At 44.9% G+C, this 22686-nt stretch overlaps 1 protein-coding gene across 1 annotated transcript; it reads right to left on the bottom strand.

Annotated features, from left to right (window-relative positions):
* Positions 1-4575: 4575 nt before the first annotated feature.
* Positions 4576-14079, bottom strand: MCFD2 (multiple coagulation factor deficiency 2). Its single transcript, XM_012727462.1, has 4 exons — positions 13993-14079; positions 8216-8376; positions 7344-7503; positions 4576-6122 (listed from the first exon to the last, which is right to left on the bottom strand). Exons 2-4 carry the CDS (start codon positions 8362-8364, stop codon positions 5991-5993), a joined length of 441 nt encoding a protein of 146 aa, XP_012582916.1. The 5' UTR covers positions 8365-8376; positions 13993-14079; the 3' UTR covers positions 4576-5990.
* Between the last annotated feature and the right edge of the window lie 8607 nt (positions 14080-22686).

Genomic DNA, 22686 nt, shown 5'->3' with positions numbered 1-22686 from the left:
GGGCCCAACCTTTGCCACATACTGGAGCCGGGGTAGTGGTGAGCCTGGGGAAGAGAACAGACTGAAGAGTAAAAAGGACTAGGATCTTATTTTAATGCACAACTGTTGGTTCACATTTTTAAAAACATGTATTCTAAATGATCCTATTACATGTTACTTACTGACCCTGGGCTCCCGAGGGCAAGAGTTCTTAACCTCACCCCCCCTCCCTTCTGGCATATACCTCCAGATGTTCATGAACTTGGGTGGGAAAAAAATTACTTTTTTTTTTTAAGATTTATTTATTTATCCATACAGAGCTGGGGTACAGGCCAGAGGTACAGGGATGGCGAGAGGATTCACCAGAGACAGCGTGGGGAGCAGAACAGGCAGACTGATGGAGTACACTGCTGAGGGGAGCAGTGGGTGGCTAGGAGAGGTATGCCGGGCCTTGTGGTCACCTCTGGGGGCAGGCGGGATCGAACTCATGCTGAAGTGGTTCTAGCTTCTCAGTGCTGTGCTTTAACCTACTGCGCCACCAGGAAGGGCCTACATCTTTATTTTTTATGAACTCAAACTGAAATTTGAATGCATTCAATGATGAATTAGACTAAAAATCTTGATGATGCTAGTGGAAACTGATTTCTTCATTTGTAGAAACCATAAAACAGTTTCCGAGTACAGCACAGCTTCCATGGATCTCTCTGGTCGATGCCTCATCACATTGTGCTAGGTTGTGCTAATGTTAACTAAGACGCACAGAAATGATTAAATCGCTCACCCTTTTAAGTTATTTTGATGCCTTTATCTCAATGCCATTGGCTTCTTTGAAATTTTTTATTGTTTTCAATTTATGTATGTGAAACCATTCTGTAAAAGAATCCCATGCACACAAAATGTTCTGGCAGCTCAGAGGAAAGACAGGTGGCCCTGGGGGAGGGAGGAACCGTGAGAGGGCTTCTCAGGGAAGGATGCCTTCTTTGCACTTTGTTAAAAGCAACCCCACAGCAAAATTTCAATACAGGTCTTAGCTGGGGAGGCAGGGGCCAGCTTTGCTAACATGAAAACACAGGGACTGTCCTGTGACACCCGTATGTCCTGCAAATGGCCCCTTCGGATAGAACCTGAGGGCATCTTCATATTAAAAGACAGGTAGCTGCATAGCTTAAGATACTTTCAGTTCGGGCGGATTTCACTTAACAAGACCCAGAGCCTCTATGAACACAAAAAGACTGACTTCGTTCCACTTGTCCTTGACTGTATCCACTGCTAGGAGCAAGGGACACACCGCAGCCTGCTTCTGCCCGTGGGATCCAGCCGCTCCGCCAAGCCCACATACGCTGCCTCCACTGGGTCACAAGACATCCGCAAACATTCTCTCCCCTCCCAGGCCAGGCCTCTTCGTGTGACCTGTGTGACCTTCCCCAGCCACCCAGTGGGAAGGCAATTAGACATTCATGGACAGAAAATGCCCACTGACGATGTTTCTTTTCGATTTTGGCAGAGCAAAGCAAATTCTCTGAAAGCCTCTGAAAGAAGGCTCTAATTGTGAGCACAGCCAGCACAGTCTTGGGGCTCCAGCAGCAGCCAGCCGGCCCATTCTACCGCTGTCCCTGAGGCCCCAAGTGTAATGCGATTGTCGCGTTGAAAAGACCATGTCTTTCAACACTGTTTTCTTTTAATTAAACTTTCTTCTGAGATCATTGTAGATTCACAAGCAGTTTAAAGAAATAGGAAAGAGATCCTGGGTGCCCTTGACCCAGTTCCCTGTGGTGACATCTTCCCAGACCATAATGCAATATCTCAACCACTCAGACACTGGCAGAGTCAAGGGACAGGAGACGTGTTACCTTTACCTGCCTCGCTGCTGTGCCCAGCCCTGCCTTCATTCTTGGAAACCACAAATCTGTTCTCCATTTCTATAATTTTACCATCCATTTTAAGGAGCCGGTATAGAGTCACTCAACATAGAAGACCTGTAGAACTCTGAGTACTTTTTCAGCCCCAGTCTCTTCTACCTTTTCTTCTGGGGCTGTGACAAAAGAAAGAAAACTAGATTTTCTATCAGAGCCCCACAGGTCCCTGAGGTGCCAAGCAGTACCCCCCCACCCCCACCGTCCCCAGCACCCAGTCTCTTATCTACTGGTCAGATTGGTCAGATTAGGTAGCACTGTTCACCTTCCAGACTTTGGCTTTTTCCCTGTCCTGCCATGCCACTGTTCACTATCCGCTGAGGTTTACAGTTCAGTTACTGAGTTTTCCAGTTCTCAATTTCCCACTTGGTTCTTCATTATATCTTCCATTTCTTTGCTGAAATTTGCTTTTTCACTTGCTTTATGCAGGTTTATAATTATTGATTTACCATGCCTGTGCTAAATCTTTGTCAGATAATTCTAGCATATCCAACTGTCTAAGATCATGCAGTTATCTCACAAATAACATCTGGTATCTCAACATCTTTTTTATTGTCTTTGAGATCTTTCTGGTTCTTGGTATGATGAGTGATTTTTTTTTAAAGATTTATTTATTTATGCATATAGAACTGGGATTTAGGCCAGAGGTGCAGGGGTGGTGAGAGGATTCACCAGAGACAGAGTGGGGAGCAGAACAGGCCGACTGGAAGTACACTGCTGAGGGGAGCAGCGGGTGGGTCCGGAGAGGTCTGCTGCGCCATGTGGGTCATCTCCGGGGCTGGGGATTGAACTCATGCTGAAGTGGTTTTGGCTTCTTAGTGCTGTGCTTTAACCCACTGCGCCACCAGGGAAGGCCCGATGAGTAATTTTTTTTTTTTTGACGGACTTGAGCATTTTTACATTATGTAATGAGACTGGGACTTATCTTGTCTGTCTTAGCTGGTTTTCTAGGACATCTTTCCAGCAGAGGAAGGGCCTAGCTGCCTCATGGCTGCCAGTGGAGAGAGAAGTCCAGACTGTCCACTTGGCTTCCACTGTGACCAGGCCAGGGGCCTCTCATGGAGTTTGGGTTCTTCATGTGGTCTCTACTGACACCGGCGGGGAGGGTGGGCTTGTTGTCAGGGGCCAGTGTAGTGTGTTCTGTCCACACCCGGCGGGAAGGGGAGGGGAGCCTCATGAACGTTTCGGGGTGGGACTCCAGGTTGTTTCCTGTGTGTTCTCTCCACTGACCCTGTGAAAGTGGGGGGCCTATATGGGCTCCCCTTGTGTCACCTCAAATGCAGGAAGTAGAAGGATTCCCATTACAGCCTGGCAAGGGTGGAAGCCTCGCCCCTCGCCCCCGGTCTTCTGGCAGGGCCACTGTCCATCTTCTCTGTGGTGTGTGGCTGCAGTACTGTCTGAACGTTTCTGCCTTGTTGACCTGCCCTTCATGCTTTGGCTGGACACAGCAGGAGCAGGCTGGGAGGGACGTTTATGTCTGCATCTTTTGGCATTTCTGGGTTGCTGGCTTCCTTAGTTTTGAGTCTGGAACACAAAGCCACAACCAGGAACAAAACAAAACAAAAGTCCGGGGACTCATCATTTTGCTTAGGTCCCAGACTCCTACCCAGTTCTCCTCTCCACCTTTTAGGGACTTGTTTTATATGTAATGTCCTGGGTTTTTATTGTGCTTAATTGGAGAAATGAGAAGATTATATCTACTCCATTCTACGAAGTTGTATTCATGTCCAGACAGTTAAGACATAACGTTCATCATTTCTGCCACGAATTCCCTCGCAGAAATCAAATATTATGTTGACTTCTTGATATGACAAGTTGCTAAGATAGAAATACACTTTAGCTCATTTTATTGAGGATTCTGTGCAGGCATATTTTTGTGTCATCTGATAGCACCCTGAGGAAAAGCTGGACATATGACAAGCTTTAGCTTCAAGCTTTTCTTTGGGGGACATCTCTCCATTTTAGGGCCAAAATGAGCAGCAGAAATGTTCTTTATACATTTTTGAAAAATCCTTAAGTTGGTCTGTGACAGAAGGCCAGCTTCTCACGTAGAGAATATACAAGGACAGGCAAGTCACGCTGCATCCCTGGTGTCAGACGCCACTCTCCCACAAGGGAAAGGCAGGCTAACAGGACCACACAGGTCTGCATGGAATTATGGCTAACAGCAGTGAGCCATGAGGGAAGGTGACTGTCTGGTCTGACTAGCCCTCCTAAGGACTTGCTCTCTCCCTCCCCAGTTCCCTGCTTGACTGCAGGAACAGCATGAACCTCCTCCAACTGTGAGTCCACTCACTTACTCCACCCAGAAGGGCAGCTGCGGGTGAAAGCCTAGTACAAGGTATGTGTGTGTGTGGGGGTGGGGGGGCTGGTAACCTCCTTCCCTCCCGTTTTCCAACTAGTAGAACAAAATGTGTCATTTCAAAAAACTTTTACTTGAACTTGGAATGGTTTCGATAAAGATATTTAATTAAATATTCTGATAAAAATTTGGCACCAGACTCAAGGAGAAAACACTGTATTTTCCTAAGGTAGAGAATGCTGTCATACTCTGAATTTGACCAGAGCAAAAAAAAAAAAATCCAAAAAGTGATTTCATTTAGAAGGAAAAATGCCTAAAATGGGAATGGGACTTTGAAAATCGGGAACCTACCTGGCAATAACAGGGTCAGGAAGCAGGCACATATATATACACATCTGTATTTAATAAAACCCTTTGCATGATAAAAGCAGTTGAGGTAGATAATATCAATTGCTTTGTTACATCAGCTTTATTGGTCATACACCCAGAATTCATATATAAAGCTTTCAAAATAACTGGGTATTACAAGAATAGCTTATAATTCAGCTCTGATTGCACAAATACTTGACACAGGAAACCATTTTTACAATTAATGTTTTCTTATAAGAATACTTTTAATAAAGAAAATAAGTCTCTATACATCTTACAGCAAATTTTATGTAGTTATTTTTCCCACAAAGGCATCCTTTCAGATTTTCTATCACAGAATATTCATCACATCCATGAAGCTCAATGGCATTTGCTGCTGCTTCTCCTTTTCCACTACTACTGAAGATTCACACCACTGAGAGTTTGTAGGCTCCTTTTTTTAACTGGAAAGAATTCACATAATCAGGTCAAAAGAGGCAATTTAAAAACATTCCTTCTAAATGTAATTGGAATCCAGTTAATCATGGTGCTTGGTGAGTGATCTTTCCACTTCTCGCTTAGGCTAGATCAGCCAGTAGTTTCAACCCCACATGAAGCAGAAGGGATAAAATCCCTACGTTCCTAATAGATTCTAAACTACGAAAACGAATCCCTAGAAACGGAAGTTAAATACAAGTATTAAGGAGGCTAAAATATTTGCTATTGATTGGAGAACACATCTAAATTCAGACTAACGATGAAATAAAGCATAAGGAGCAAGGAATAAAGAAATAAAGCATAAGGATGTGGCAGTAGCTTTACAAAATACCGAAAAAGGGTCATCACTCAGGTCAGTGGTGTACCATTTCCAAAGTGCCAGAACACATAGAAGCTTAGACTCTGCGGTGAGCTCAACTCAACAGTTGACATCCTTATGCTGTGGCATTGAAATTGCCTAATAAATACTCACTTACTCAGAGCAAGTAATCACTTAGGCCAGGAGAACTTTGCAGAATACTGCCCACATTTACTTAAAGAGACAGGGCCCATGAGGGGAAGTGTTTGGCGTTCATCTTATCCTTTCACCATTACTGAAAAGTATGCCCATTTGGCAAAACAGGTCTGACTTTTCAGGCAGCATGAATCAAAAACAAGAGACTAGCGAAACTCTATAGTCAAGTTCCTGAGTACTCAGCTCCAATTATCCAATATTCTTAAAAGGATTTTTTCATCAAGTCCTTGTCCACTAAGAGATTTACCAGAATGTGGGGACTGTGTGCCCCATTTTCTTCTATGTCTCTTGATTTCTCTTTCTCATCCCAGTGTATCAAACTGCTACAGGTTTTTACCAAATTACTATAGCAGAGTTGGAAATGAGTCATTTTGCACTATGGAATCACATTATAATGGGTCACATTTGCATGTAAGGAGGAGATGGCCAACTAGCTCTACTGTAGTGATTTTGCAAATTCAGCATAATCAATGTATCCATCGTTGTTCTTGTCATCGTCTCTCAAAACACCATCTATTAACCTAATCAGTTCATCTTCATTCATCGGCGGGGCATGTTCACTCCCTTCCTGCAAAACAGAAATCAGACAATGATGAGTGGCACATTTCACTGGAAGTACTTGGCTAATGTCCAACATGTCCATGCTCATGTGTACAAACCTCCAATGTAGTACGCAGTTACTTGTAGGAATCCATCCCCACGTGACACATATACATTAAATTCACCCAATTTAGAAATTCTTTGCCAGTTAAAAGAAAGATTGAACCAAAGTGGTCCTTGCTCAGTGGCTTCATAACAGCTTAACACCTGAGTTTCCTGGCCCACCACCCGCAAACCTATCCTACAGAAAAGCTCACAGCTCAGGCTCTGGACACAATTTGCCCTGACAGGAGGAAACAGAGGTACTGGTCCTCACCTTGGGGTCAGAACAAGAGGAAGATGACAGCAATGACCCATAGAACCTGTCAGGATCACTGCCAGGAAAGCATTTCCCCCGTTCCAGGAGTAGCAGCCGGCCTCCCTGAGGTAATGCTCTCCACATCCTTGGCTGCTTCTTCCTCTGCCACCTGTCCTACACCCACCCTTTCCTGATGTGCCAGGTGACTCCAGTGCCTCTCCCTGACACCGGCTCTCCTTACATCTACCACACTGCTGCTGACAGCAAAGGGTCTCCCTGAACACTGCACCAGCCATGCCATTCTCCCACAGACCCACATGCACTCCCACTCCTCCAAAGCAACTATAACCTGCCCTCCTGGCAGCCAGTGAGAGCACACCACCTTGACGATCCTGCTTCTCCTCTCTACAGTCTGCAGGGAGGAAGAGCATAAAATAGAGGATTTTGATTTGTTTCCTCACCTCTAAAATGGAGGCAGTAACAGCATTACTTGAAAGGGACTTGTAAACTACAGCGTACAGGGCAATATCATATAAACCCTCAATTCCTTCCAAGTCCCCCAGCCCTTGGTCCCCCTATTCGCATTCTTCTCCCCTGCTTCACATTATTAATATGGGCTATCTTATAAGTGCTGGTTCTCAAACTGTGGTCTGCAGCAGAAATTTCTGTAGTACCTTTTAAAGACACAAGGCCTGGGCATTCTGCTCAGCAGGTCACCCCTTGTGAAAAGAGTCGAATGGAATGGTGAGCAGGAAAAGAGGCCGAATGGAGTGGCGAGCAGAAAGGCATAGTAATAGGGATATGCAAGGACCACACAGGTCAAGGTTAGGGCCTGAATTAACCAACAGAGACCTTTCCAAGAAGCTGCCCACTGAGCCACTCCTGACCTACCTCCTTATGAACATGAGTGATGGCTGTGGAGAGTTCTAGGCCGTCAAGCAAATTATTGCCGTCATAATCATGCATTTTGAAATAATGGAGCTGCAGTTCTTGTGGGGACATCTCTGCCTCTGGTTTGTTGATGACACCTTCTAGATGCTCCATGATATGCCTAAAAACCAACAGTTGGACTCAGACCACATGGTAGTGACACTGAGATCATGCTGAACCTTGAGGACTGAGAAGTTCAAGATAATTTTTTTTTTAAAGTCCAAGATCGGAAAGCTTGGCCTTTCCAGAAAAACAATCAAACAGTGGCAGGCCACACAAAGGACGACAGATACAGGCAGGGCTACCAAAGGAACAGGGGAAAAAGATCAAATAGTCTTTCTGTTATGCTGGCCTTGGAAAGATCCTATGATGAGTGCTTTTCCTCTTTATTATCTGAATGTTGTTATAACACTTTGGGAGGCTTCAATTTAAAAAATCTGCTTTTGAAAGTAATTCAAGGATAACAACTATGTGACACTAGTTGGCTGAGAAACAAAGTTGCAACAAGTGATTTAATGTTTGAATGTGTCAATACAAAAAGGAAAGGTCAGAGTCAAGAAACCTGAGCTATGTTCTGGATTCTCCCCCTACTCTGTGTGTGTGTGTGTGTGTGTGTGTGTGTGTGTGTCCATGGAAAGAGACTGAGTTAATTCAAGTGCATCATTATTCCAAGATGTCCCTTCTGTGATATGAGGATGGAAAGACTATCTGGCCTACAGGTGGCTATAAGGAATAAAATCATCCTTGGAAAATACCAAGAAGTCACACAAATAGAAAGGAAGCTGCAGCCGTAGGTGGTGGGGCCCAGACCACGGTCCAAGTAGAATACGTACTCTTGGTCGTGCACTGTGTGCTTATCCAGGCCCACGCCACCGGGGTGGGGGATGCCAGCTCCGGGCTCCTCAGCCCTGGCTCTTGGAACACAAAAGGCCCAGAGCAGGCCACACAGGAAGGGGGTTCTGAGCAGCTGCAGAGATCTCATGGTCACTGGTACCTGGGAGGTGAGGAAAATAGAACATGAAGGTGAGAACGTCAGTGCTAAGATTCTTTCCAGGCTAGGCACAGTGAGTTCCTGGGAGACTTGAGGTAGAGAACATGTCAAAATGACCCAAGGCCAACTCTGCTGGCAGAGTGTGGGGTGACCTTGGGCACTCTAGGCTCACACACCCAAATGGTCAGATCTACATTTCCTGAAGCACCTTCAGAATGCCAAGCAACTCAGGAGCACCTAAGGATGAAGAGACTATTTCTGCCTACAAGAAACATGGTTTGGTGAAAAGTATTTCTCTCTGGTGAAAAGTATTTCTATTGAGAGAACAAACAAATAAAAACCTGGAAGTGAGATGTCCCAAAGAAAGATAAAACCTTCTGAGAGTTCAAAGAAAGATATTTCCTCTGGATAAGAGAAAAACAGAGAAGAGAGACTGACAGGCATAAGGACACTTCAGCTGGGCCTTGACAGATGTGTGAGCTGTATGCGTGCAGCGTCTGAAGGACAAGGGAGATGATGTGAGCAACTTGGCAGGGGCAGATAAGGGGGAAGGAAAGCCAAGGAGTGTCGTCAGGCAGACCCTAGAGGGCATGAAGTACAGTGAACAGTTGGCAAAGCCTGCAAAGCTTGACCAGGCTGCAACAGATGTGGCTTTCAACGCTAGGCCAATGAAGTTGAAGTTTCCTAAGGATAGATGGGAGCCACTGAAGATTCCTGAAGGAAATCAAAGTTTAATTTCAGGAAAGTTCATCTGGCAGCAGTGTGGGAGGTATTCACTGTAGCAAAACTAGAGCTAGGAGCTCTAGATTTTTTGAGAGGAGCTTAAGGGAAGCAATGAGGCAGGTTAGATAAAGGTCGGCATGCAGAACAGGAAGTTAACTTGGCCTCTTCCTCTCCTAGGGATATGATAGAGACAAGCAAAGTAACTACTCTGAAAGAGCATGGGAAAGGAGAGTTAGGAAAAAATTAGGACTCCATCAGGTACTCCCAGGCTCTGGCTAGACCATGAGTTGTGGTCAACACAAGACACTGCCAGCATGTTTCCTGAAGCCAGGTTGTACTTTGATCTTTCCCATCCATATTCCCCACCAAGGCTCAGGTAGGCATTTACTGTTTGCTAAACTGGAAGTCCTGGTCCTTCTGGGAGATGACAGACTAACCTCAGAAAGGAACGGAAAGAACAAGGTAGGAGAAACACAAAGACCTGTCTTTGGCTTTTACTTCTGAAAAGGCAGAGCAGATTCTGCTGGCTAACAAGAGTCAGTAATTTCTACGGGGTGAGCTGTAGCCACAGACACAAATCTAGGGCGATAAAAAGAGAACATGATGGGGCACTTCCTGGTGGTGTAACGGGTTAAGATGCAGCTCTGCAGGCTGGCCACAGCCACTTCAGTGCAAGTTTGATCCCTGGCACCGGAGGTGACCCACATGGTAAGGCAGACCTCCCCTGTCTCGCCCACTGCTCCCCTCAGCAGTGTACCTTGTGCATCTGCCTGTTCTGCTCCCCACTCTGTCTCTGGTGAAGGCTCTCGCCGCCCCTGCACCTCTGGCCTGTACTCTAGCTCTGTGTGCATAAATAAATCTTTTTTAAAAAGAGAGAACATGATACTGGTCATACACACTACACACAGAACTCAGCTCTGGAGCAACAATATCTCTACTCTCTGTACCTGAGGAGGGAAATAAAGGCATGTCAGCTGCTTTCAGCCATCCAAAAAGGTTATGAAGGGAAGTCCTAGGAGAAGGCCGACCATGTTTAGGAAAATTTCCCAAACCCATTTTGCCTATCAGCACTATCGTCTCCAATGGCCCCTCCTAAGGACAATAGTCGCTGGGTGTGTAACTTACAGGTGCTAAAAAAACCATATCTGAGTAGGGACATCATAATAGAGTGTGTCACTTAAAATTAGGAAAATATGTTTAATATATGTCAAATGAAAAAGAACAGGCTGCAAAAGTCTAATAGTTCACCTTTGTGAAAGAAAAGCAATGTGTATGTGGGTGTGTATGTGTATGTATATACATATGTACACACATATATACATATATTTCAGAACAGAACAACAGAAAAACAATGATTATTTTCTGACTCAAAAGACTAGGAGTGACTTCTATTTGTTTTACAAATTTATTTACTTTTATTTACTTTACTAATGCTTCTAAAATCTCTGTATTTTTCACAAATATGTATTTAATGTACTATATCCCATAATTGTTTTAATATGGATGGAACCCAAAAATGGGCTTCCAGTTCACTCTTACTCTAGAAAATAGTTTAAGAACAAAATTACACTTCCAATTTTCCCAAATAAAAGAGTTCAGTCAGTCTCAGATGAGGCCATTCCCACTTTACCTGTTACCAGAAAGCAATAAGTTATAAGTTATTCTTAGGAGTGACTGCCCAGGCAAGAGCACAGCAGCTTATTCTGACCACATATCTTAGAGTTCACGACAGTAAGACTAGAGAGGGAAGTCAATTCCTCAGGCACCTACCAGACTCATACTCCAGTAAGCCTTCTCTAATTCCGAGGCTGGCTTAGGTGTTCTTCCATATGTTCCACATGCTCAATTCATCACTGCTAACAGCTATGAACACGACGTGACCAAGGCTTACCTATAAGTCCTCATTGCTGGACTGAGCTTTGTGAAGCCAAGGACTGAGCTACATTCCCAGCAGTGGGCAGAAGTTGGTGCTTTTCAGTTGGTGTGCCATGTTTCTTGGGGGGAGGGAGGGGAGGAAGATTACCACCTTACAGATATGCCAACAAGTTTTTGATATCAATGCAACTGAAGAAAACTGCTTTTGTGGTGTTGTCTCAGTACTATCACCGCTGCAGCCTGAGTTCAATCCCTTGCCAGGGAGGTGACCCACATGGTGCAGCAGATCTTCCTGTATCACCCAGTGCTCCCCTTAGCAGTGCATTTCAGCAAATCCACTTGTTCTGCTCCCCATTCTGTCTCTGGTGACTCCTTTCACCCCCTGCACCTCTGGCCTACCCCCTAGTTCTACATATTAATAAAGAAATCTTTTTTTTAGATATTGATCAATGTACTAAGCTGAGTGATCGACTAACCCACTGCACTATCTGTAGCTGGAAACTTAGAACATAAAAATTGGGGTGTACAGTTGTAAGGGGGTGGTGGTGGGGGGGGGGGTTCTAGCCAAATACCACCAAAAAAGCATCCAAGTGAATAGTAACATAGTAACTATAGGACCAAATTATCCTTTCTCCTAGGGATAATGGCCAAGAGCCACTGATTTTCAGTGTCCCATTTTGGTTTCCTGTTGTTGTTGTGTTTATAACTTAACTAGAACAGAACAAAAGTCAAATCTATGAACAGAGGAGAAACTCTCCTTCCCCATCCCCAAGGACTGCAGTGAGAATAGGGAACCTGATTGCCACCCAACACATTAAACTGTCGAATTCAAAAGAAAACAAGCAACTCCCTCTACCCAAAGAACAAGTTGCATCATCCATAACCAACTAGTTAGCTCAAGGTCATGTGCAAACATGACCCCTAGATAAACCCCAGGAGAAACTGTAAAAGTAACCCTGGAAAAAAAATGCAAAGGAGGGATTTCTGAGGGAGACTTCAGAGCACACCCTTGCTTTGAGACATCCCTTGCAAAGACAAGCCTGGGTTCCTAGGAGGGTAGGAAGTGCTGGACCACTGTCCCTAGGTCTCCCACAGTGCCTGGGCTGTAACGGGGTTCCCCCACTGCTCCAGCAGCCTCTTCCAGTTCCATGGTTTTGATCTGTTCATCCTCTCTCTTCCTTCCAGGCCGACTTCAAATGTCACGTCAGGATTCTTCCAGCCAAAACCAACTGTTTTGTCTGAGCTCCATGGGCAGCCTCTCATACTCTTGTCTACACATGGCCAGAAACTGTTCTCCTTTTCTGTGTTTGTCTTTACCTCCCTCTGTGAAGACTGTAACCTATTCTTTCTATCTCTCTTTACTGAACTTACCACAAAGTGCTGAGCTGACTGGTGCATTCTGCCTTCAAATCTGAATTTAGATAGAAAGCCTTGGTTGTGCCTTATCACAGAAGATGTGGCCTCAGCTGGAACAGTAACTTCCCTGGGAGCCCTCCATCAGTGGGTTGGCCTCACCCCCCCTTCCTTCTCATTGTGTTGTTAGTACCAGCACATAAAGAGTTTGGAGGCAGCCTCCTCCCATGAAGACCACAACAGCTGTGAGTAGCTTTTCTCCATTGTTGGCCGACTCGGTGAACAATTCAAACTCAAAGCAACTACCCTCACCAACATCCAGATATCCTGCACCCAGAGCCAATGCAAAGAAAATCTCTGGCAGGCGCTAGCTAGTCCACCTGCCACTCACCAAATCCTAGACTAAGGATAAGAAAAAAAGACAAATTCCTAGGCCAAAGAAACCACTACTTGGACTGACGTTGAGCATTGATTCTGAAAAATCAGGCATTTAACCACATGGTCTGTTCATCTGGAAGGTGCTGCCATTCTTTATTTAACATAGTAACAGCCTGGCACAACACAAGACACACGGACAGGACAGTAACACAGACAGGTTCTTTGCACACTGATGACAGCCTGGTGGAAAAGAGAAAATGACAGACACCACAGGGTAGCACAGAAGCGCCAACACATACCCGGAGGAGTGCCAGAAGTATGGGAAGATACTGTCAACTCAAGGACCATATTTCAGACTGAGGGCCATAATATAACACCCACCCCTAAAGAACTAGGTCCAATCAGGAACCAAAAGGGCCAATACGTGGTTTAAGACACAGGGTAGTGGAAAGAGGTGAGTTAAAAAGAAAAGAGCCCGTGAAGAGGCCAGTCCTGAAAGCCCCGTGCAAGAGCTCGGGTGAGCAGTGAGAATCCACACACGTTAGCAAGGGAACGGGGCAAAGAGGCCTGGTGTCTACATTAGATGTGTGACAAGTCCACACCCAGCGCTTCACACACTAAGCGCGTCAAGAAGGGATGCAAGGAACCGGGCAGGAGGCTGCTGAAGTATTCCTGGAGAGAAGACGCGGCCAGAGCAGAGGGGCCGGGACTGCAGAGCCGGTGCAGCAGAGATCTGTGATGGAGTCGTCCGGTGGGTAGGGGTGACAGGTGAGCCTGGACGTGGGGTGGGGAAGGCTCGGGGTGGCGATGCCATGCCCAGACTGGGAAGACAGAGGAGTCGGCTTCCCCGGCCGTCCCATTCTCCGCACAGTGCAGACAAGCCCGCCCGGCCGGGCAGGACCTGTCTGTCTGCCCGAGGGAGCCGGCGTGCGGGCGGCCGGAGAGCAACGCCGCCTCAGGCCGCGCGCTGGTCTGAGGCAGGTCACCCGAGAGGGCGGAGAACTGCGCCGGCCGCCGGCCCCATCTGGTTTCTCAATGCCGAGCGGCGACTGCCCGGGAGCGGGGTCCTGCCCTCGCCGGCTGCCCTTCCGAGGAGGCCGGGAGCCGAGACCCCCGGCCAGGCTGCTTCAGCCTCGCGAGCTGAGCCCGAGGCCTCGATACCCCCAGAGGCGCCCGAATCCCGCCCTGCTGTGGACCCCTGGCATCCATCCCACGGACCTCCTCCCTCGGGGTCAGCTCCCCGGCCTCCGAGGCCGCACTCCGGCCTCGGCTGCCCCCGGCTTCACTCACCGCGCGATGCCAGCTGCCAGCTTTCCCCAGACGCGAAGCCCTCCAGCCTGAGCCTCGCCAGCCCCCGTCCTCAGAACGCTTTTTCGCGGCCCCGCCCCACCAGACCCGCCCTGCGCACGCGCGTTTCTTCAGCCCGCCCATTGGCGCCGCGAGGCCACGCCCCTTCCCGGCGCCCGGCAGTGTGGACCGCTGAGGTGAGTCCACGTGTAAACGAGTCCGGCCCAACGAAGGCCGGTCGGCAGTTCCACCGGGTGGAAGACGGCCCGAGCCCGGGTTCGGCCACTTGAACCCCCTGAGCCCCGGCAGGTTGGTCGGTAACCGCGGAAGCCGCCTGGAACTAGCGGGCTTGGGACTGGACGTTGTAAGGTGAATACTGACGGGGCGGCCGCCAAAACTGGCTCCGCCCGGGCCTCCACCTACCCCTGTGTAGGTGTCTCCGCTGTCATAGGACCTCCGACCATAAAGGTGCAAGCCGCAGTCCTACCCAGCACACATTAGTTCTCAGGAAATATTATAGGATTAATGAATAAGTAAGCAAACGGAAGAAAGGATGGGTTGCAAATGCAGGGTTGAAAGTAATTAAACTAAACAGATTGCAAGTTGGGAAGAAACATCATGGGGATCCTAATTCCAAACCTGGTGAACCGGCTGGAAGGCACTGGGACTGGTCTTAGGTCCCGTTTTCCCCAGATTGGCCTCCTTCCACCTTGTTTAATTCAACAAGCCACCATCAACTGCAATGACCATTTAGTCACCTACAGCCTCTTGTAGAAATATGGACGCACCAGTTCAAATGCCAGCTTATTTGTACAGTTCGTAATATCAGCTGCTTTGAGAAACAGCGCTTCCAAAAACCAGATCTGTGAACAAAAGAAGAGGATAAATCCTGCAAAATCTTCCCCTCATGCTAGACTTCAATACAAGATTGCCATTCTATGAGTGTCTTTGAGTAAATGAGTAAATGATTTGAGACTGTCATTTAAAAAAAGTCCTTCCCCCATTCGTGTCAATAAAGATACATAGTCATTATTATTATTTTTTATGTGCCTAGATACAGAAAGACCGGGAGTGTGGTTAGGTAAGTAGATGCTGGAGGAAGCCTCCCTGCAGTCTGCTGTAGCCGATCAGTGCTCAAAAGTTGACCAAGGCAACTACTCTCGATGGGTCCTTAATCCTTCTCCCATCTTCATCTGAGTTGGAACTCTGTTAAGCCCATCCAGGAGAAAAATCCTAGGACCCCAAAGCCCCTAAAGAAACCCTGTTAGAAGACCCTTTTCCTTCCTCTGAAATCTGCTTAGTTTAATTACTTTCATCCTGCACTTGCAATCCATCCTTTCTCCATTTGCTTATTTATTCATTAATTCAGTAATATTTCCTGAGAACTAATGTGTACTTGGTAGTTGTGCTAGGAGCCCCGAGTACAAACAAGATACCATCTGTCCCTACAAGAAACACATGTCTGGTAGTGTCCTCACTCTATTTAGCCAATGCTTGCACTGTTTTCTGTTGATTTTAGCCTCTCATTGCTCTCTTGAACAACGGCCAACTGCTCCATCTCTAATGGACCGTTGCTGGCGCGAAGCTCGCTTTCTGCTTTCTGCTGGCTTTCTGTTTCTCTCCACCTGTGCTGTTGGAGCTACAGTCTGCATGCAAATGCAGTGGCACTTTCTCTGTTCCTCTGTTCCTTGTTCCTTTTATTCTTCACAAGGAACCACTGCTATTTTGAAACACTTTCTTTTGTTCTCTGATACCACACGCTCTTGTTCCTTTTCCCATCCCCCTGGCTAATTTTTCTTGAGTTCTTTTCACTGACTTCTCATTTTCAGCTCAACTTATAAATGCTGAAGTTCCCAGAGTCTTATCCTGAGTTCCTTCTCTTCTCTACCCATTCTCCTCAGGAATTTTCATCTAATCTTGTGGTTTTACATAGTATTTATAAGAAGATGACTCCAAAATTTATATCTAATGATGAGCTCCCCCTGTAAGCCTTACTTCTTTAAATAACTGCTTGCCTGACCTCTGTGTGTCTAAAACTGGCATCTCAAATTTAACTTAGCCACTAAAATACTAATTTCACATGCCACCCCCACCCCCAACATGTACCTCTCTCATTTTGTCCATTTTAGTGACTGGCACTGCCATCCATTTAGTTGCTCAAATCAAAATTCTAGAAGCTATTCTTTCTGCCCCCCACCCCCACCCCAGCTTCACTGAGATATAATTGACATCCAGGAAACCGTGGTCTGCTCCTTGCACTACTGTGAGGACTTCCCAACTGGCCTCTGTGTTTCCATTCTTACCCCATGCTACTCCATGAGTGAGAGGACACATTTGTTTAAGCCATTTACAGATTCTGTAACTTATAGCCAAACCCATTCCTCTCGGTCAAATAATTTGGCATCAGAAGTAGGACATTAAAATGTGGAATTCTGGGCCCTCCCTGGTGGCGCAGTGGGTTAAAGCACAGCACAAAGAAGCTTAAGCCACTTTCGCATGAGTTCGATCCCCACCTGCCCTGGAGGAGATCCACATGGCGAGGCAGACCTCTCCTGACCTGCCCGCTGCTCCCCTCAGCAGTGTACTCCGTTGATCTGCCTGTTCTGCTCCCTGATCTGTCTCTGGTGAATCCTCTCACCCTCCGCATCTCTGGCATGTACCCCGGTTCTGTATGAATAAATAAAATAAATCTTAAAAAAATGTGAAATTCTCTGAAGGTAAAGGTAGCCAGTAGTGAAACTCTTCCTAATTAGAAAGTTAATGACCAACTTGTTAAGCAGTAATGAAACTCAAACTGCTGTCTGTTACTGGGCCTTGGATACAGACCACATGGCAACCAAAGCTGTATTGTATGAGAAGTCTCAGAAACAGTATAGAAAGAAAGTATTCAATGTTTTTGAATTTTTTTTTTATTTCTGTTGCTGTGTTTCTGTGACTCTCAGCCATCCTTCAAGGTAGTGTCAGGATCTGATTAAGGTGATCAAGATTAGAGATAATTTATCTGATGGTAGAAACAAGCAAATAAGAGTTTCTTGTAGTTTACAACTTCAATTCTCCAAGTCCCACATCTCGGATTCTTGCTGGGTGGAAACAAACAATTTTGTATGCGCAAGCTCAGGCAAGCACAATGGAGTCAGGACAGAGGCAGCTTTATCAGGAATTAAGATTGAGTTCCAAGGTAGCAAAGATGGGCAATAGGTGGTATCTCTGCTTGCAGCTGTCACTTTGAATCACCTCAACTGCAGTTGAGCACAGTAACCAGCCCTAGAAAACTTAAATATTCTAGTGCACGGTTTTACCTATTTTTCAAAAAAGTAATGCTTGAAATGTACACAAGAAACTAAGAATGGAGGTAAGAATAGGATCTTAACATTATCTTTTTTACTGCTCTGATTTTTTAAAAGTCAAATATATTGCCTGTTGGGGACAAGTTAATCCTTAGTTACAAAACTCATTAAAGATTCCCTTGGTAAGTTATGGACTTGACTAGAAGCCTAACAAATAATTGAAGGAATTGTGTCGCTTAAAATCTCAAGCCTGGCCAATATTGGTCTGTTACTGTTTAACCCTGAAGGCAATTCTTGGGCTTCTGACAGGGAATGGGATGCAAAAGATTGTTGATCCCACAGACAGAGGACAGAATAAGGGAACCACTGCCTTGTTCCTTGACCCTGTCCCCCAGAGGACTCCACCCAGGGGCCTCTATTAGAACAAAGGACACTCCTGTCACCTCAGAAATTTCCAGGGATTTTAGGTCCTGTGTCAGGAATCAGGATCAAAGACCAACTCTTAGAACAAAGATGGGATTTTAGGTCCTGTGTCAGGAATCAGGATCAAAGACCAACTCTTAGAACAAAGATGCTTCTAGTGCTCTTCTCATTTAGGAAATTACAAGGGTTTTAGGATTTCTGTGCCAGGACCCAGACAAAAAAGCCAAAATACACACTTTCTGTTATTTTTAATAGGGTACACAAAGACAGATGCACACATAGGAAAAAGCATACAGCTTAATAAGTTTTCAGAAATTGAAGACACCCACACAAACAGCACCCAGATGAAGAAATAGAATTTCACCAACACCCTAGTGCTCTCTTCCAAGCACTAGTAATTACCCCAAAAGTAATTGCTATTCTGACTTCTAAGACCACAGAGCAGTTTTACCTGCTGTTTAATTTTCTGTAAGTGGGGACACAGAACTTACTTTTTGTCTTTGACTTCTTTTACTCAACATTATTTTGAGATCCATCCACAGTGTATGTAGATTTAGATAGAGCACTCATTTCTGTATGCTGTTTCATCCTATTTCTGGGCATTTCAGTAGTTCTCAGTCTTAGGCTATTATAAATAATGCTGTTTGAACATTCTAGAATATGTCTTGATGAAAATCTGTTCCCAATTCTGTCAGGTAATTGCCTAGGAGTAGAATTGCTGGTCCACAGAGAATGAAGATGTAAACCTTTATTAGTTAGATCCTGCCAAAGTGTTTCTACATGATAGTGTCCATTTAAATTCCAGGAAAGACATAGGAGAGTTTTGTTCTTCATTCTCCCCAGGTTTGGTGGTTTCCATCTTTTTCATCTTAGCAGAGAACTTGTTCTTTAGTTTGAATCATCAGAACCTGAGAACCTATATCTGTACCTGAAAGAGGAGCCCACGCAGTGTGCAGAGCACCTGGTCTCCATGCTGGTGCTGAGACTTTAGAATTAGAAGTTTAGAATTAGGAGGCTAGAATTTAAGAATTGGTGGAGACTTTAGAATTCTCTCTTTTATGGAGGTGCGAATGTGTTTCATGAAAAATGTGTAAATGAGAGTGGATTTTAAGTGACCAAAATGCTATCCTTGGCCAACGCTGCGAAATCAGTGGATGGCAGACCAGTTTCCATTTTTGATTTCTTCACTCTTGTTTGTCTCCACAGTAAAGACTAAAAGAGCATTAAACCTCACTTTCCCCTCATCTCTGCAGCTAGCTGGTCACATGATAGAGTTGTGGGCAGTGAGACTTCAGGGGAATCCTGCTTTTCTGACAGAAGAGACAAGTGACTGATACTGACCTTTCCCTTCTTCCAGCCCTAACTGGGCAAGTATCACTTCAGCAGTCATCCTCAGCCATGTAGGAAACAGGGAGAATTTCAGAAAGGCTTCTCCACACTGTGGAGCTGTTGAATCAGCACCTGCATGTGGGAAGAAATCCCATAGTTAAATCACTGTAAGATAGTTACTTGTGATGCGAAGCATTCATGAGAGGTCAAGCAAGATGTGGACTCTGGTGTATATTGAGTTTGTCAACGTGGGGGGTCAGAGACAGTTAATGTGGAGTTCTGGGTAGCAGCCAGTCTGTGGTGGGTGATGAGTGGCTAGTTGGTAAGCACTGGCTACAGTAAGTAAGGGCAAGTCTTCAAGTATTGACTGTGAGAGTGGGGTGTAGGACCCAGGAAGGGTTGCCTTTAAGGTGGGGGGGGGGTGTCTTATATATGTTTATAAATCCTTTTGGAGAAGGACCAGAAAAGATGTGATTGAAGAGACAGTAGAGTGGATAAGATGGAAAGAATAAGGTCATTGAGTCAAGAGAAATTAGATCCAAAGCCTGGATGGGGGCTGGGGGAGGGGGGGTTAGCCCGAGAAGGGGGAGGATGACTGTTTTCTAAGGGTTCACTGATTGAGTTGAAGTTTGAAATCATGATTGTTTTGTTGGGAAAGTAAGCTGCCTAAGGAGAAGAGAGATTTCTGACCTGAAGGCCTAAATGTTCTCCCACTTATCATGTGAGAACATGTGTGATTATTTTATTATATATAATGGTTAATGTCTATTGCTTGAATTTTAATTAAAAACTTTGCATCTAAGTCACAGATGGACATGACTAGAAAATAAAATAGAACGGAAAGTTGTCTAATGAAAAACTAAGTTGTTCTTAATCACCAGCTGTTCCCCTCCTTGCTGGTTGTTTATGACCACACCAGAATTGAAAGGAGGGTGGATTAGAGAGCGGTCAGGGAAATGAGGAAGTTCTCACAGATGAGTACAATAAGCTGGTTCTTCCTTCCCCTCCTTTGGCCTGGTGTTTAATGCTAACTCTTGAGTACTTAATGTGGCTCTTCTACTGGCTCAGTTTCCCTGACATGGGCAGCACCTTTCTGTCAGAAGATTATGGTTCCCCTCCCGATATCTGGTTTCTCTTAGCTCTCATTCTGGCATACATTCTTTGGGGCAAACACTTTAAAAATGATCACAAACTGGTTTAAGAATTCATGACTGGGGTCGGCTTCGAGAAGAATCCAGGGCAGAGTCCAGTTTTCTTGGGTGATATGGACCTCTCATACGGGATCTAAACAACGGAGAAGCAATACTGAGGGTAACATCTGGGAAGACAAGCCTGAGAGTCTCCTCAAGGAACCTCTTGATCCCCAGCATATTCAGGGGAAGGGGACAAGAACTTCCAAGCCATCCAAGGGACCAGGGGTGAGAGCAAAGCCCTAGGAGGACTTCAGACATCAACAGCAGCAGACGCAAAAAACACAGGACATGACCATTCCTGGGTGTATTTGTCCTGAGAGCCTTACTCTTCTCCTGCTGTGTTGTTTCACTAGGGGACTGACCCCAGTGGGTTGCAATTCTGAGCCTCCTGTCAGCTGGCTTCCTGGTGGCTCAGCTAATAGAAGACTCAAGCAAGGGATCAAGTGATGGAAGTAAAAAAGATGCTATTTCTGCTAGCAAAGGAGACTCAGTGAGTTTTAGGATTTCATTGAAAGTCATCTAGATTTCCCCATTTTAACTACCAAGGTCCCTATGTTCTTAGCCAGAGCCATAGCTTTCTCATAAGCAATGTGATTCATTTGTAGATTCATCTTTTGTAGTATAGTTCTCATAATAAATCAGACACTACATCTGGATTTTTAGCTGCTGAAGTTTAACAGCTCTGTGGAAAAAAAAAACTTCTTTCAAGACACTCTGAGTATATGGTTTAAAAGATTTTAAGTTCTGAGTATGTGGATTTTTCTTTTCATTTACTTTAAGCTTTCTTATGCTGACAAGACAGCAGCGCTATCTAATTCACCTTATATTCCCTTTATGATCCACTAGTGTTCACACAGGAAGTCCCTAGTCAGACTGTAGCTGATGAGTAAGACATTATAGGAGATGCTTAAGCAGTTTTAGAGATTATTTTGTAGGTCTTCCATTTTCATATGCTCTCCTGGCTAAAATTGACCTGTCTGACAAAAATCAATATTAGAACATAAGACCGCTTCTCCCTATCTCATCTTTTATCTTGCATCCAACCACTCCACTCCTCCCTCTTTAAACCATGAAATCCCATCCTGAATCTTACTAAAATGCATTGTTCTATGGTGTAAAACATTCAGTGAAAGTATATAAGGGACAATTAAGATTTCTGATGTCAGGAAAACCTGCTTGAGTCAAGATTCTGATAGGGCTTTAGCATCTCCCTCTTACTCAGGTTTCTGATAATAATGCTAAATGCTTGGAATTTTGGCTTCTGTTGGGATGTTTTGGATTCAGGTGCATATAGATAGGCACCGTGGAAATAATGGCTTTCTCTATCTAATAGCCTCACTTCTCTATCCCTGACTTTTATCAAAGAACACATCACTCCTGATGAACTACCCCTCAGATATTGATAACCTCTAAACTTCTAAATCTCTTCCCTTCAAAGGCCAAGCCAAATACATGAGCACTTCTTAATACCATTTGTCTCTCTCCACCCCCATCACTGTTCCTTTTTTTGGAATTTTTAACAATAATTGTTCTGTAGAAATGTTCTGTTTTCTTTAGTCTTAATTGTGTGTGTGTGTGTTTTTTTTAAACAACAAATTTATCAAAATATTTGGTCACCCTGATAGTGCATCATTTTAAAGTTTCTCTTGGGTATTTTCCTCTTACTTGAACACTTCCATCAAAGTATTTTCATTGTGAATTTTTGTGTGGCAAATGTCTGAGTCCTTACTTGGCTGAGAATATTTTTATTATTGCTGAAATAAAAATTTGTCAGTATATAAAACTTCCAGGGTTTCCCCATCCCTGTCCCTAAGTAAATAGAAAATACCTGGTCATAGGAAAAGTTATATGGTCATCTGAAAAGATGGGAGGAAGAGCACTATGGGAGGAAGAGCACTTGACAAAATGCAATTCATGATAAAAACTTCAGCATACTAGAAAAAGAAGGGTAGTGTCTCAACATGATAAGTGGCATCTGTTTGAAAAACCTATGGTCAGGTTCTTGTAGTAGATGGCTAAATCTTTCCCTATAATCTCTGGAACAAAGCAAGAATGGTCACCCCCCAACACTCATACTCACTGTTTTACTGCATGCAAGCCACTGCAGAGAAAGAAAAAGCATACAGATTGAAAGGGAAAAGTAAAACTGTCTTCACAGATAGCATGATCACGCACATAGAATATACTAAAGATTCTACAAGATAGGTCATCTTTAGCAAAGTCATAAACTATAAGTTCAATTACAATAATGAATTTTATTTCCACATACTATTAACAAATAAATGGAAAACAATTTTTTTAAAAGATTTATTTATTTATGCATACAGAACTGGGGTACAGGCCAGAGGTACGGAGGGTGAGAGGATTCACCAGAGGCAGAGTGGGGAGCAGAACAGGCAGATCAACAAAGTACACTGCTGAGGGGAGCAGCGGGCGGGTCAGGAGAGGTCTGCCTCGCCATGTGG

Source organism: Condylura cristata, unplaced genomic scaffold (genome assembly GCF_000260355.1).
Source record: "Condylura cristata isolate star-nosed mole 26May11 unplaced genomic scaffold, ConCri1.0 scaffold00020, whole genome shotgun sequence".
Lineage (NCBI taxonomy): Eukaryota > Metazoa > Chordata > Mammalia > Eulipotyphla > Talpidae > Condylura > Condylura cristata.
Note: the sequence above shows the minus strand (reverse complement) of the source record. Positions and strands in the feature narration are given on the sequence as shown.

What these genes read in the sequence shown, in the direction of transcription:
- MCFD2 (XM_012727462.1), bottom strand. Translation starts at nt 8,364, where the DNA reads ATGAGATCTCTGCAGCTGCTCAGAACCCCCTTCCTGTGTGGCCTGCTC. An exon ending in CACACAGTGCACGACCAAGA is followed by an intron (nt 7,504 to 8,215) that starts GTACGTATTCTA and finishes GTTGGTTTTTAG; the next exon opens with GCATATCATGGAGCATCTAG. An exon ending in TCACTCATGTTCATAAGGAG is followed by an intron (nt 6,123 to 7,343) that starts GTAGGTCAGGAG and finishes TCTGTTTTGCAG; the next exon opens with GAAGGGAGTGAACATGCCCC.